At 47.6% G+C, this 15,682-nt stretch overlaps 1 protein-coding gene across 6 annotated transcripts in view; it reads left to right on the top strand.

The window, feature by feature from the left end:
• Positions 1-15,682, top strand: part of PLXNA4 (plexin A4) — a 537,871-nt gene that overhangs the window by 354,549 nt on the left and 167,640 nt on the right. For all 6 annotated transcript variants that reach the window (XR_004629007.1, XM_034672299.1, XM_034672298.1 and 3 more), the window contains one exon: positions 10,409-10,540. Coding sequence is in view for 5 of the 6 variants with exons in the window: in XM_034672299.1 (XP_034528190.1) it covers positions 10,409-10,540 (132 nt within the window). In the remaining variant the exon portion in view is untranslated. The remainder of the gene's footprint in view (positions 1-10,408; positions 10,541-15,682) is intronic.

The following is a 15,682-nucleotide window of genomic DNA, read 5'->3' as shown; positions in this document are numbered from 1 at the left end:
AGACCTGCAGCCCCTGAGTGTGGCCAGGACTTGGCAGTCCCCTTGTCCACCGCCCTACACACCAGGCAACTCTTCCCCCAGAGATATGGAGACATGATAGGAAGTCCTTTCCCTAGAGAGCTTGAACCCCGCAACCAGCAAATCACCACAATACTCAGACCCGATACTGGTGTCCCTACACACCCTTCCCAGTCCCTCCTCATCTGTGCACCTGCCCTCCGCCACTTTGTCACAGACTTCTGAAGGGAAAGTTCTAGAGGCCGTGTGGAAGTTGAGACATGGCCTCATCTGCAGAGATGGAGAGAGAGTGTGTGTGTTCACACATGTATGTGTTTGTATCTGTTAGTGTGCGTGTATGTCTAACGGTTCCAATTACGGCAACTCAGGCCCTTAGTTAGCTTCTCAGGTCATTCATTCGCTCATTCATTCATTCATTCATTCATTCAACAAAGGGGCACTTCCGATGGGCCTGATGCTGGCACTTGAGGGCGTACTCCTTCCTTTCACCCACTGTTCAGCCTGTGTGGCAAGATGCTGAGTGACAGTGACCAGGTTATGTCACTTAGAGTCTTGGGGGGGCCAGTTGAATAAACTGCATAAATAAGATCCAAGAGGTTCATTATTTTCCCTCCTGAGAGACACTGCAGCCCTAGAGTGTCCCAGGAAAGCGGATCCTCATCACTCATTTCCCGCCGAGGCTCCTCCCTGCTCTTTCCGCCTCAGTAGGAGACAGATCAAGGCCAGGACAGAGAGCCAGGACCCCTAAGAGAGCCAAAGTTGTGTGCTCCAGGTTCTTGAGAGGAGCAGAGCCTGAATCCCTGCCCCCCTTGGGCCCCTCACCTGCCCCCTCTTGTCTGCACCCTGCCTGCCCCAATACGGGCTCCGTTTTGCAAACTGACCGGTCTGCATGTACTGTGCAGGAGCTCCTTGAGATTCTGGGAACGTTGGAGACTTACCTGAAGGGGAAATAGGCCTAATTCCAGCTCTAGCACAGCCTGAATGTGGGGTGTCTGTCTCCACACGCCCTGCCCCCACGGCCCTGCTCCGTGAAGGTGGCCTGGCTATGGGGCCACCCACACCACCAGGTGGGTCGCCACTTGCCTCTGTGTTTGGGCTTGGGGGTCTACGTGGAGAATTCAGAGTGTCCCGGGGACATCAGTCCCAGGGTTTAATCGGCTCCCACCCTGCCTCTCCAGTTGCCACTCCATTCGTGGGCCTGCCCGACGAGACCCCAACCTTTCCTTCTGTAGCTGGGCCCAGCCCAGAAATCTGGCAGGGTAGACCTTGACCAGGAAGTCTGGGGGAGGATGTGAAAAGCAAGCGGAAAGGGGGGATACCGGGGCTTGCCTGCATCTTTAAAGATGAATGGCACTGTTTGCTCATTAGGGAGATTATTCCAAGCAAGAAGGCAGCCAGAACGGTCTAGTGCAAGCATCTGCCTGCTACTGGGAGCCGATATTTATTGTTCAATCCTTCAATGGATGTAAATCAACAGCCCGGCCCAGATAATGTTCCAGTAAACAAACAAGCAGCTGCCAGGAGCTCCCCGGATGGCTGACCTTTGTGGAGGCCACCCTGCTGATGTTTTAATAGCGCTCTGCTTGGCAGCGCAGACGCTCACCGAGCCAGGGATGAAGAGAGGTGGATGGGATGGAGGGAAAGGGGGCTGCGCTGCCTAGGAATAGCCCGGGCTGCAGACCAAGCAGGAGGGGCAGGCTGGGGGTGCCTGTGTGTGCCCCCGAGGGCACGTGTGCCTGTCCCGGGGAGGCCCCCTGCAGGGGATGGCACCGTGCGTGTTACACACGATGATGGAGGTCCCTGTGTGGTCCAGGCAGGACCGATAGCTGGTCACTTTGTCCTAGTGTGGTCTCACCCACTGTTGCCTCTCTCATCTTTATTGAAGTATATTTGACAAATAAAAATTGTATATATTTAAAGTGTTGATGTTGTGATATATATAATATATATATACATTGTGAAAACACCTAAGACCAACCTTTTAGCAAATTTCATGTATACACTATGATCACATTGCTGTGTATTAGATCTTTAGAATTTATTTATCCTGTATGTGAAACTTTATACCCCTTGACCAACATCTCCCCATGCTCCCTTCCCCCAGCCCCCAGTAACCTCTAGTCTACTCTCTGCTTCTGAGTCTATTTCAGATTCCACATAGAAGTGAGATCAAGAAATATTTGTCTTCCTGTATCTGGCTTATTTCACTTAGTATGATGCCCTCCAGGCTCATATATGGTGTTACAAATGGCAAGATTCCCTTCTTTTTTTTTTTACCACTAAATAATATTTCCTTGTTTGTATGCATGTTTGTATGTGTGTATTAGATATATAATCTATACACACTATATCTATGTGATATATATATCACATTTTCTTTCTCTATTCAGCTCTCAACAGATGTTTAGCTTGCTTGTGTGTTTCGCTCTTGTGAATAACTCACTGGTTGTTAAATATTGAAACTCTTCCCCGTGACTGGCAGTTAGCTGTGCCCCCAGACCCCTGAGTGCCCACACCATCTAGGTCCTGCTTTGCTCCCAGCAGTCTTGCCTGGTGCAGCTGGGAGCCTCTGAGACTGTGCCCCTGCGGCGTCTCTTCTGGCAGCTTGGTTCTCTCTCAGCTGTTCTTAGCTCTTCTCGACTGTCCCCCAGGGTACAGGGCATTCCTGTCATGCAAGAGGTGTGCCCAGATTGCCTGTAGCCTAAATGTGGAAAGAGAAGGCCGGGGTATATCAAACAAGCTTGCCAAGCGCTAGGCTAGAGCAGAACCCGGCCCACACAGCTGCATGTTGTAACTCGCTTGGGCTGATGGGGACCACACAGCTGGTTGGAGCTTACAGCTTGTGAGCTCCAGAAAAGCGAAGACAGTGGGACACAGGCTTCATGCTATAAATTGAAGGTCCTGGGAGACACAAGTGTGTCAGCCAGGGAATGGAGTGAGCAAAATCTCTATGGAGGGCACCCCTAGAAGGATAGTTGGCAGCCAAATTATTAGCAAGGTCGCTTGGAGAGCGCAGACCAGAACACAGGGATGACATGATCTAGAGCTGTGCCATCCGACAGGACAGCCACTGGCCACACATGGCTATTAAGCCCCTGACACGTGGCTGGTACATACTAAGGGTGGCTGTAAGTATAACATACATCCACATCAGGTTACAAAGATTTAGTGTGAGGAAACAAATGTAAAATACCTAACAATTTTTTATACTGTATACACGCGAATGTAACAATACTTGGGGCACATTGTGTTAGATAAAATAGATGATTAAAATTAATTGTAATTAATCAATTTTACCTATTTCTTTTTTAATGTAACCATCAGTGGAAAACGTTAAATTGCACTTGTGGCCCACCTTTGTAACTGGTGTTATATTGCTGTTACCTGGTGTTGGATAGAAGAACATCCCATCGGGTCTTTGGCGAGACCAGAAGGGACACCACACCTAACCACAAAGAACGCATACACACTCAGTCTCCTCAGGACTCTGTTGTGTGAAGACAACCCCACTTTTCCCTCTGACACCCTTTTCCGTATTTTTACTCCCTTGACCAATATGGATATGTCTTTATAAAATCTGCTCGTACCACTAATTTCGCTACTCCAGATCCATCTTCTTATGGACTTCAGAGATTTTGTCTCCTACGGTGGCTTTCAAATAACTCTGATATTACCCACTATGTGGTTGGAGGTGGCACGTTGGTAGCTCTTTTGTCATATGGCTCACGTGCTCCCTTGAGTCTCACTTGGGGCTGTGCTGCTAATTCCTGGTTACACTCCGGTCAGTGGCCAGATCTCCTGGGAAGAGGGAACAGAGACCATGAACATTCTCAGCTGTAGGATTTGCCACTTGGCCTTATTTGTGTGATATCTGAGCCCTTCAGGAGACAGGCTTCCTTGGAGGACAGGGTGAAGACCCACCTTTCTCCTCCAGAAGCTAGCTCCAAGCCTAGAGCACCATGGCATTCCATGAATGCTCTACGGATGATGAATGAATACAGAGTATCCCTCTTTCAAGGGGCATGTGGGGTCAGGATGTGATGTTCTCTTGGCATTAACCTCAGAGAATAACATCTTCTAAACAACCAACTTTATGTTAACAGCTTCTTTATACATTTTCTACCTCAAAAAAAAATTGACTTCTAGTTTCCATCCCTTCTCACTACTTAGGTGATCCACAACTATCATCTGGATTGTGTAAAATAATAAATCTCCTTTGTTCTGATGTGGACAATAATAAATCTTGTTTGTTCTTACTGTCACCTCACCAGCTTTGGGGTGGCCCCTGTATTGGCCACTAAACCGGAGCCACTGGCCAACACATGTCCTTTGATCTCAACTACACCTCTGTGGCCTGAGGCGTCATTCCTAGGCTGTTCTCCAGGTGCTGGCATCTGGATTATGTTTCTACCTTATCAGGGGTGGAACAAACATGATATTCTGTATTTAAGTACACTTGGCCAGGAGAATGGCTCCTGTTTGTCTGTTTTCCCCTGAAATCCCATTTGAATGCTGCTTGACATGTTGCTGGCCATTCGGGCTGCCGTGGGGTACAGGGAACAGTGAGTGATGACCTGAGCACTTCATTCTTGGTCCTGCCTCTACTTTGACTAATTCCTTGGTCTCACCTTTTTTTTTTTTTTAAAGATTTTATTTATTTATTTGACAGAGATAGAGACAGCCAGCGAGAGAGGGAACAAGCAGGGAGAGTGGGAGAGGAAGAAGCAGGCTCATAGCAGAGGAGCCTGATGTGGGGCTCGATCCCATAACGCCGGGATCACGCCCTGAGCCGAAGGCAGACACTCAACCGCTGTGCCACCCAGGCGCCCCCCTTGGTCTCACCTTGATCAGTCAGGGTCCCTGGTCCCATTGGGAGAATGTGTTTGTTTTTTCCCACCGGGAGTTGACCATTTATGTAGTAACTACTCATTTCCCCCCCATCTTTATTAAGGTATAAGCGACAAATAAAAATTGCATATATTTAAGGTTTACAACTTGCTATATGTACGTCTTGTGATATAATTGGCACAATCAAGCTAATTAGCATATCCGTCACTTCGCATAGTTACCATTTTCCTTGTGTGTCTGATGAGAACACTTAAGATCTACCTTCTTAGCAAATTTCCAATACACGAGTCAGTGTTATTAACTCTAGTCACATTGCTGTATGTCAGAATTTCAGAACTTATTCATCTTGTGACTGAAAGCTTGTGCCACTTGACCAACATCTCCCCATTTTCCCCAACTCCCAGCCCCTGGCAACCACCATTCCAGTCTTTGCTTCTAGGAGTCTGGCTATTTTAGATTCCACGTATAATGAGATCATGCAACATTTGTCTTTCTGTGTCTGGCCTATTTAGCATAGCATAATATTCTCCAGATTCATCCCTGTTGTCACAAGTGGCAGGATTTCTTTCTTTTTCAATGTTTTATTTTATATATATAAAATACATACATATTTATGTTTTGTCTATATACACGTGTAACATATATGTGCGTATATATGTATATGCATGTGTGTGTGTATTACCTTTTCCTTCTCCTTTCATCCATCAATGAATATTTAGATTCTTTCCATATCTTGGCTATTACAAATAATACTGCAATGAACATGGGATGCAGTTATCTCTTTGAGATACTGATTTTGTTTCCTTTGAATAAATACCCAGGAGTAGGACTGCTGGATCATAGAGTAGGTCTATTTTTAATTTTTGAGGACCCTCCAGACTGTTTTCCATAGTGACTGTACCAATTTAAATTTTCACCAACAGTGAGCACGAGTTCCCCTTTCCCCACACCCTTGCCGACACCTGTCAGTAACTACTCAGTGAGCACCGGCCGCGTCCTGGGTGCTGTGCTGGGCAGTAGAGCTGCAAGCCTGAGTCTCTGCATCCATGAGACACATAGTCCCAGCTTTTTTGCCCATGTGCAGCTCCCTTCCCAGTGCTCGCTGAGATTACATCAGCTTTCTGTAATTCATCTCCGTCATTGGCCTTCCTGCTGTCCCAAAGAGCTCACAGTCGTCAGCATATTTTCTTGCTCCCTCCTCCAGACCACTTACAAAAAATATTAAATAAAGCAAGTTGGGGCACCTGGGTGGCTCAGTTGGTAGGTGACTGCCTTCGGCTCAGGTCATGATCCCAGGGTCCTGGGACCGAGCCCCACATCGGGCTCCCTGCTCAGCGAGGAGCCTGCTTCTCCCTCTCCCTCTGTCTTCCTCTCCCTCTGCTGCTCTCCCTGCTTGCGTTCTCTCCCTCTGTCAAATAAATACATTTTTAAAAATCTAAAAAATAAATATTCATAACACCAGTGCTTGGGAAATGCCCCTGGCCCCATTCCGCCATGCGGAAACGTGTCTTTTTCTGTCTCTAAGTCAGTTCTCTCTCCATGGTCAGACTGCCCAAAGTCCCACAGAGACTCATTATTTTTAAATGCCTTTTTGTGTGGAACCTTGTCAAAGCCTTTTGGAAAATCCAAATCGCTAAGAGGCAAGCACTGAGCTAGGAACTGGGAGACCTGAGTTCTAGTCCTGACTGTCATTGGTTTATCACCGAACTTTGGGCAAGGTGCAGAACAGCCCCCACCTCGGTTTCTTCATCAGCAAAATGAGAATGACGATGCTAATCGTCAACATCATACAAATCTTAAACCCATCCGAAGAGATGATGTTATTTAAGTATACTGTGCAAGGTATCAAACAAAAATATATAAGGGATCACTATTTGAAAATTTACACCAGCATTGTCGTCATTCATTTGCATGATTCTCTCCTACAAGAACTGTAGTTGATACAGGGTTCCTCCCGCACTCCCGGGGAGATGTTTGCTTAACGTCAACTACTCACACTTGTCGAAGGGATGCAGGTTTATACAACCAAAAGAACCTGGCTCAACGTGCGTTGGTGTAGTACATAAACACACGGAGGCGTGGACAGAATCAGTCGGACGTTGGTATGGGTCGAGGCCATGCCATTCGCTAGCTGTGTGACCATGAGCAAGTTACTAACCCTCTCTGTGCTTCACCTGTGAATGGGATAATATTAACGCTTACCTCACAGAGTTAGGTGGTTTAAATGGGAGTTAGTATTTGGAGAATGCCTGCACGAGCCCTGACACACAGTAGCCACTCAGTTATCACCAGTTCTTGTTGCTGTCGTTTATGTGAGGCCAAAGGGGCCCGCAGCTGGGCCGTCCTACCTAAATTTTGTGATGGTCCATCATTCATCCAATCCTACCCCAAGCTCCTTTTATCCCAGATCTGTGTGAGATTCTTTCGGCGGATGGGTGAATGGATGCTTTCCTTTCTGTTTTCTGAAATAAGTCGTGGGCTGGGGAGGGGCATGGGGAGAAGGAATCCTGCCTTTCCAATGACTGATTTCCCAGCCAGGCAGAGTGTGGGAAGGGTACCATAACCCCATCCCGCCTCCCTGGGGAAGGCCCATGAAAACTTGCCGTACGTGCTCCCCGGTCCATCCCCCTGTCCCCGCCCCCACTTACCTGGTTTCCTCTGATGTCCACTGACATCCAGCACATCACCTTGTGCTAAAGAGCAGGGAAGTGGGGCCCAATGATAAGGAAGATTAATCAGGCATGGAACTCAATTTCCCTTGGGGATCAGACCACAGGCACTGCATGGGATGCATTCCACCAGCATTCCCTAGGGGAGCCTGCTCCTGCCGGCAGCCTAAGGGGGCTGGAGACCAGCCAGGGTGCTCAGTATCACTCTTGTCACTCTTGTGCTGCTGCTCCAGAGGTGACTCACAGCTGGGGATGAAGCCTGGCTGGGCTGGGGGCCAAGGCCATCGCCACGCGGTCAGACTTGGGTGGTAATCCCAATTGGTTTTGCATGAACTCTCATTTCATTCGGATTAAGGAAGGGCCTGGCCAGGGTGGACATCTGGTGGCGTGGGGGTGGGCAAAGAAGCAGGAGGGCTATTGGAATCTGAGGCATTTTGATTTTCAGAGCTAAAAGTATTCTCTTTCTATTCCTTTATCGGTTTTTGGGTTTGTTTTCACGAGCTTCGTGAGAAATCAGCAAAAAAAAAAAGAGTTTTAGCTGCATTCATGTATTTCTTCATTTTTAAAATAAATATTTGTCAAGCTCGGGTATTTCAGCATCAAAGTCAGGAATGACTGTCAGAAGCCTCTAGAATCATATGGACCAGAGACAGCCGATGACCTCAGTCCCTGCCTTTGTTTAGGTGACACATCCCAGCGAGTGAACGTGAACCCACTGATGAACAAGGTCTCATGGGATGGGTGTGGTAGGAAAAGCATGGACTTCAGAATCAAACCGAATTCTAATTCTGTGCCCAGATTTTATAGCTCAGGCTGATTGTTTAGTGCACCTCTGTCTCATTTTCCTCATCTTTGTTTTATCAGTATAGCAGTTAGGACTTCTGATGTTGCAAAAAAAAAAGCCTTTTTATTCCTTTAACAACAAGGAAGTAACTTAACTAACTAGAAAGTCCTGACATAGGGCAGGCTTTGGGGTCATTTTGATTCAATGACTCAGGGACACACCGAAGACCAATTTTTTCCCATCTCTGTACCTAAACCTTTCCTGGTTTCAACTTCCCTCTTTATGACAAGAAGACTGCAGCCGTTCTTGGAGCCAGCTGTTTCTTTGATGTGTTGAGGGTGAGGAGAAATTCTCTCTTCCCTGATCACAAAACACTGTCTGTCCCTGCTCTGCTCTGAGTGCACATGTTGATTCCCTTGGGCTGCATTCTTTCAATCGCTGTAGCAACAGAGTGAGATTAACTGATTTGCTCGTGCCCATCAGGGAGCAGCGCACCCCCACCCCTCGCTGGGGAAGCAGGGGGTGGGTCCAGTCTCGCCCCTAAGGTGAGAGAGGCTGGAATGGATGCTGGAGAGGCCATGCAAGTCAGGACAAATGACCACTAAGCCCACAGGATTGAGAGGATTACACCAATAAGGAATTACGTGCAAAACCATTTCTTAGTGCCTGACGTCTAGGAAGGGCTTAAAAATGGTGCTTAAGAGGAAAACAAACAGACTGAGCCTAGAAAAAACCTAAAAGCAAACACATAAACCACAAAATAACCTAGCGTCAGAGTTCCGTGAATTCAACAGAAACGAGAGGCAGCAGACTTTCAGATGAATTGATGTCATCAGTTGGCATTCATGTGGTGTCTCTTCTGTAATTTATTTGCTCTGAATAACTTCTCTTCTCCTTGAACTCACGAGAGGCTAAAAATTAAATATTAAAAATTTAAAGTGAGAGTGCATAATGGGAATATATAGAATATAATTTTTTTCTTTAGTTTTGTTACTGAAATCTCTAAAATTACCTGGTGGGGACCTTACAGAGTCTTATACAAGTGGTATCTAATCAAGTTGGTGATCTCCTAGGTGTTGCCTCTCCCTGTCTCCCTCTGGATGTTTGGTCCCAACTTAGGTGAATGGCATGTTTAGCACTGGGCAGCGATTGTGTTGACGCTATGAGCCCCGACTTGTAATGATTCTGATTCCAGAGACCTGGGCCAGCACCCCGGGTCAGATGAGCACCACGTGACATTGGGAAGCCCCCGTCTGACTAGATTTGTCCTCCACTCTGGGGGATGTGGGCAAAAGTCTCTCCTGGTTGTCTCCACATTGTCCAAACGGTTCTAGGAAGGCCTGCAGATGGCCCAGGGGTGATCAACTATGCTAAGTGTTCTCAGAAGTTTGGAGATGACTCATTCCCAACACGCATTTTCCTGGAATGTTCATACCCCCTTCCCTGGGGACATGAATAGATCCTCTAGGAGGTTTCAAGACCTACTTCTTCTCCTCAGCCTGAAGAAGAAGCCAATGGTTTAATGGCCAGAATGAGCCCACTCAGTGTGAAACTTCTGGGGTCGGCTTCTTGCCTGGTTCTCCTCAAAGGTGTGGCAATGGTAACTGGGTAGCCATTTCAAAGAATCAGCCTGCATCCTTACACCCACTTATTTTCTGAGAACAAATCTAGCAAATAATATTGCCTTTCTGTTACATGATGACACTCTGATCTGACGCAGCTTCAGTTACCCACTATTTGCCCAATCCCCAAGCCCTGCTCCCCAGTACCAACCCCATCGTCTTCTCCAAAGACGTCCAAGCCACGACTCAAAAACTTAAGGCTGAGGCAGAGGGAGCCAGAGAGGATAACACTGGGTGCTTTGTGGAGCCTGGTTTGGTTTCCTGCCTTCCCTTCTCTTTGCCTTTCCTAGCAGGAGCCCATGGTGGGGATTCTATCACTCCAGCTCCTCAGGGCCTGGCCTCGGCATCATGCAGGCAGAGCTCACTGCCTCTCCCTTAGCTGTTGGGAGGGTGTCTGGGCTGAAGCTGGACCGTAGGCAATATAGGATCTGAGCTCATATCATCTCTCCTCTCCTTCTTCTCCACAGATCCGGGTGGATGGGCCCAGGGGCAATGCCCTCCAGTATGAGACGGTGCAGGTGGTAGACCCAGGCCCAGTCCTCCGGGATATGGCCTTCTCCAAGGACCACGAGCAACTCTACATCATGTCAGAAAGGCAGGTAAGGCTCTTGGGCTCTGTTAGACATTATTCTTGCAGCTAAGCGCTAGCCTGTGGCTCAGTAGAGCCTACAGGAGGCCAGTTGCAGAGAGGCCCTTTGATGTATTTGGCTCAGTGTGTGTCTTTCTGGTTCTACTGCCTGGGGACTGAGGCTGAGTGCACTGAAACAGGGAATAAAACATTCAAAATATCAAAACATCTGGGAGTCTAGAACAAATCTACTAACTTCAAAGTGATGGGTGAGTATAGATTCAGGGCCAACATTTACTCTCTTTTGAAGAAACATGGTACAAATGCCCAAGTTTTTTGTCTAGATTTCCCTACACAAAGTATAATCTCCTACCAAGGTCATCTTCTTGGACCCCGGAGGTCTATGGTGGGCAAAGATTTGTTGCCCAAAAATCTTAGTTGAGGGAACATCATAGAATAGTCAAATGGATGGAGATACAAAAAACAGGGTCTGTGTGTGTGAAGTGAGTTGATATAGCATGTGTTCTGAGCCTTTGTATGTACCTATAACTTGAGCATGAAGTTCCAGCAAATTCCATGAGGCCAAGACAGGGAAAACAATAGGGTGCAGGATTACTGTTAACTGATACTGAGTAGGAAGTAGCAATGTTGGGCTTGTTTCTGGGACTCAGCTGAGTACTAAGTACGTTCTTCAAGGTCCTTGGCTTATACCAGGACTCACGCGTCTACAGCAGGTGCACATATCACCTTGAAAATTCCATATATTTAAGAGTATTTCCTGGAGTGCCCTAATCCACAGCCCAGAGCGTTCCACCCCCACAAGACACACCCACTCAAGAGTGGATTAGCACTGCCCTACCTTGCCCCTCTCATCTCTGTGTGGGATGGGTCATTCCCAGGAGCTGTCCCTCCAGTCCATGAATATGTATGTGACAAGGCAACAGCCATGAGGGGCAGATCCCATCTCTTATTCATCTTCATTAGCGAGGCCTGAACTCTCCAGAGGACCTTGCCGACAGAGTCTGGATTGTTCAGCCTGTCCCCTCTCCACACAGTGAAGGAGATGAATGCCACATTATGCCACCCACAGGGCTTGTGCATTATGCGTTGGCAGCCCACAGCAGCTCTGTCCTCCCCAAGAGCTCGATGACATCTTCTCTTGGTGTGGGACTCCCCACTCAACCACACTGGGACCCATTGTGGTGTCTTCATCGAGCCTGCCCTGGCTTGGGGATTGCCTGATGTGGGGCCGACAGAGGAACATTTGACCCTAGGAGCCAGGACAGGGTATGAGCTGCTCCTTTGCTTTCATTCCTTGCTCTTTTTCAATGGAGCCCACACTCCCTGCCTACCTTTGAGGCCCTAGACACTGAGGGGAAGCAGCTTTCCTTGGAGAAGACCCAATACCTCCACAAGGCATTACGTATTTCAGAATTCCTTACCTTACCTGAAAGCCAGGATCTCTCAACCTGGAACTTTATCTAAGAACTTCCAAAGATGGAAACTATAAGCTGTGTGGGGCCCCCTCTGATAACAGAGTTGGGATTCTGAGCTCCTTGTCCTCTGCATTCTGCTTGCCAAGGCCAGTCAGTGGTCAGTACCCCACTCAGGCTTGGAGGATGGTGTACGCTGGGAGCTCTGGATTGTTGGAAAAGAAAGGAAGGCAGGAATGGATGAGGCCAGGGCACTCATCCATTCTGGGGCTGCTCTTCACTGAGATGGAGGGCAGCCTGCCATCAAAATAAAATCCCAAGGCCCCTGGCAGCTGGCCCAACACTGGTATCCAGTGGGTTTGCACATTCTTTGTGGAAAGCGGTAGTACAGCACAGTGGTTAAGTGCACTGGCTTCGGTGTCAGAATATCCGAGTGTGAACCTTGGCTCCACCATTTACGAAGTATGATCTCAGGCAAGTTCCTAATGTCTTTAAGACTTAAGGTTCTCAACCGTTGCACGGAAGTAGTAATAACATCCCACAGTGTCCCAAGGATCAAACGACATAGCGCACACAACAGGTATGAACCAAGACTGGCACGGAGTAAGGGCTTGGTAAATGGAGGCTCTTATTCTTATGACATTGCAACAGGAGTGTCTGGACATTGGCCGTGTTTAAAGTCAGGCAGGTGGTGGCATCAAGATTCTGGGTGACCTCTCAGGTATGGAGCTTAGGAGTTCAGGTCAAGGCTGAGGTGGGCTGAGAGCAGGGATTCAGTCCCAGCGGAAAGCAGATCAAAAACCCATAGCCTGTTTGTTGACTGGGCATACCAAGTAGAGCTGGGGGCAAGAGCAGCGTGGAGAATGTACTAGGGATATTCCGGCCTCTGTCAGCTGGTGGGCTGGTGTCAGCCGTGCTGTGTCAGAGCACTTTCCAGGGCTGAGTCTGCAGGTCAGTCTGTATTTTGTATTTGCTCAGCAATGATGTCGGCTCTGCCTGGAGGGCACACCTGTTTCTCATCTGGCTAATTTTGCCTTGTCCTTGAAAACTGAGCTGTGCTGCCCCATTCTACAATGAGTGATTGCTGACCTCTGCTTAGTTACCTCTTTGGTAGCTTTTCTCACCCTGGGCTGTCTTTCTCTCCTACCAGACTGTCAGCAGCTTGAGGGCAGCCCTATGTCTTCTTTGTCTAAACCTCACCTAATGGGCCTTTGATAATTATTTGATGAATGAATGAATTAATTAATTATTGATTGAATCCCCATTGTCATCACTGACCCAGAATTGGAAAAGAGCAACTGATCCGAATTATCTCTTGCTTATCTTAATTCCCAAGTTCAAGCTTACATGTATAATTATAAGACTACACTTCAGACAAAGGAAGTATCTCCCAAACTTCGGTCATCTGTTTATCACCACCACAACTTTTACCTTGTTCTGAACTATTTTTTGCTTTGTGTTTTTACTTAAGTAAACATACAGCTTAAACGTAAATAGCCTACTTTAACCTTCTCTTAAATAGTACTATTATAGATCTGATGTGCTAGTCGTATATTATATACCTAATTGTGATATTGTGGTTTATAGTAAGAAACACATATTTGGTCTTCATCCCCACTTCTGGCACTGATCTACCAAGACCCTTGGAATTTCCTGAGTGATGAGAGCAATGGGAGAATCTTTTGTTAGACTATTTGGTCTCTTGTCCTCAGTTCCTAAAATCTTCAGGAGCCGTACAAGTGAAATGGGTGTCTTGTTATTCCTAATAAGCCCCTTTCAACCACCACTGAATTTATGTTAATTAGGTGACTTTTGGAAATCCCCTAAAGAATGGGGGGGTTGTTGGTTGTCAGGGGAGCCAGTCATGTGATTAGAGGGTCGGAAAAGTAAGGATGGGGGTGCCTGGGTAGCTCAGTCGTTAAGCGTCTGCCTTCAGCTCAGGGCGTGATCCCGGAGTTCTGGGATCGAGCCCCATGTCAGGCTCTTCCGCTGGGAGCCTGCTTCTTCCTCTCCCACTCCCCCTGCTTGTGTTCCCTCTCTCGCTGGCTGTCTCTCTCTGTCAAATAAATAAATAAAATCTTAAAAAAAAAAAAAAAAAGAAAAGGTAAGGATGGTGTAACTAGTAGAGGGAGAGAATGGAGTGGTGTGTGTGTGTGTGTGTGTGTGTATGTGTGTACGTGTGTATGCATACAAATACTATATATTTCCTGGCTCCATGACCATAGACAAGTTATTAACCCTCTCAGTACCTCATTTATTCATTCAATACTAACAAATGTTGAGCACCTGCTCTGAGTCAGCCACTTTCTAGATACTAGAGATTCAGTGGAGAATAAGATAGACAAAATCCCTGCCCTGATAGTGCTTATATTTTAAGTAGAGACACAGACCACAAATGAGTAAATGACTGAATGCTGTATGTCAGGTGATGGCGAATACAGTGAGAAATTTAACAGACTCAGTGGGAATAAAGTGGTGGCTGGGAAACACAGTGGGGAATGCTCTTTTCAGGAAGGTTGTCAGAGGAAGCCTCCCAAGAAGGAAATTTCTGAGCAGACAGGAGGATAAAGTGAAGTGGCAGGAGGCAACTGGGAACAAATCATCCAGACAGAAGGCACGGCTTGCTCGGACGCCGTGAGATGCAAACACGTACTTGCTGTTTCCGGGGACCCAGAAGGGCTGCCTTGGAACGGGAAGTGGAAGGTGGTAGGTGATGCATCAGAAGAGATCACCACACCCCAGTTTGTGATCTGTGAAATGGGAATGTAGTAAACGGAATTGACCTCCTAGGGTGCTGATGAAGATCAGATGAGATAATGCCTGTAGAATGGGCTTGGCTCAGCTTCCAGAAGTGAGGGAACCTCCAACCTATTACAATTATTTGCAAACTGAGTAACTCCAAACCAGAGTATTATTTCTACTATTAGGAATATGTGAGTTCCTCTTTATGTCTCACCCAGCGAGACTCTCACTTTCCATATATGCTTCTCCTTGGTGTGTCGGAGTGAGTGTACCGCTGGATATCTCCATGGGATGTGTGTGTGTATGTGTGTGTATTCATGTGTGTGCGTGTGCACACATGCACACCTCCTCCTGTGTCTGCCGCCGCCTGTATGTCTCCCATCAGCCTCCTTCTTGCTTCGTACATATCTGTGGGGATGTATATGGTGTGTATTTACTATGACTCCAGTGCTCCCAAGGGAATGTCTATACACACTGAATCTGTCGTGATAAAAACCTGCCAAAGCAACGGGAGAGAAGTGAGAAAAAATGCCAGCGAGGCAGATGAACGAGGAGATGAGGTGGCAGAACTGGGCTGTCCTTGGGTGCCCTGGAGCAGCCCCCCAACCGGGGAAAAGCAGCTGTCCCCGGAGCAGCTGGGGAGATAGACCCCAGAGCAAGTGGCAGATTCAGCCCTTTCACACGGCAGCCCTCCCCTGCCTGAAAGCCAGAGGCGTCACACACACGTTTCTGCTTTGGAGATTAGCTTGCATTGCATCTGGGCCAAAGCCATCTTCCATGGCGTTCTTTGTTTTTACTGACTCCTGTTGACAGCGGGTGTGCTTCCAGGTGCCTGGGGACACTCACATGAGCTGGTGACACTCAGGTCCTAGCGGTGACCCGGGACAAGATGCCTGTGGGGGCTAAGGAGGTGGGTCCACCTGCTGCTCAGAGTTACTCAGAAGGAAGGCAGGGCCAGTTGGGGCATCTCTACTTGGCTCCTTCCAGCATAATCCAGT

Source organism: Ailuropoda melanoleuca, chromosome 1 (genome assembly GCF_002007445.2).
Source record: "Ailuropoda melanoleuca isolate Jingjing chromosome 1, ASM200744v2, whole genome shotgun sequence".
Classification (NCBI taxonomy): domain Eukaryota; kingdom Metazoa; phylum Chordata; class Mammalia; order Carnivora; family Ursidae; genus Ailuropoda; species Ailuropoda melanoleuca.
Note: the sequence above shows the minus strand (reverse complement) of the source record. Positions and strands in the feature narration are given on the sequence as shown.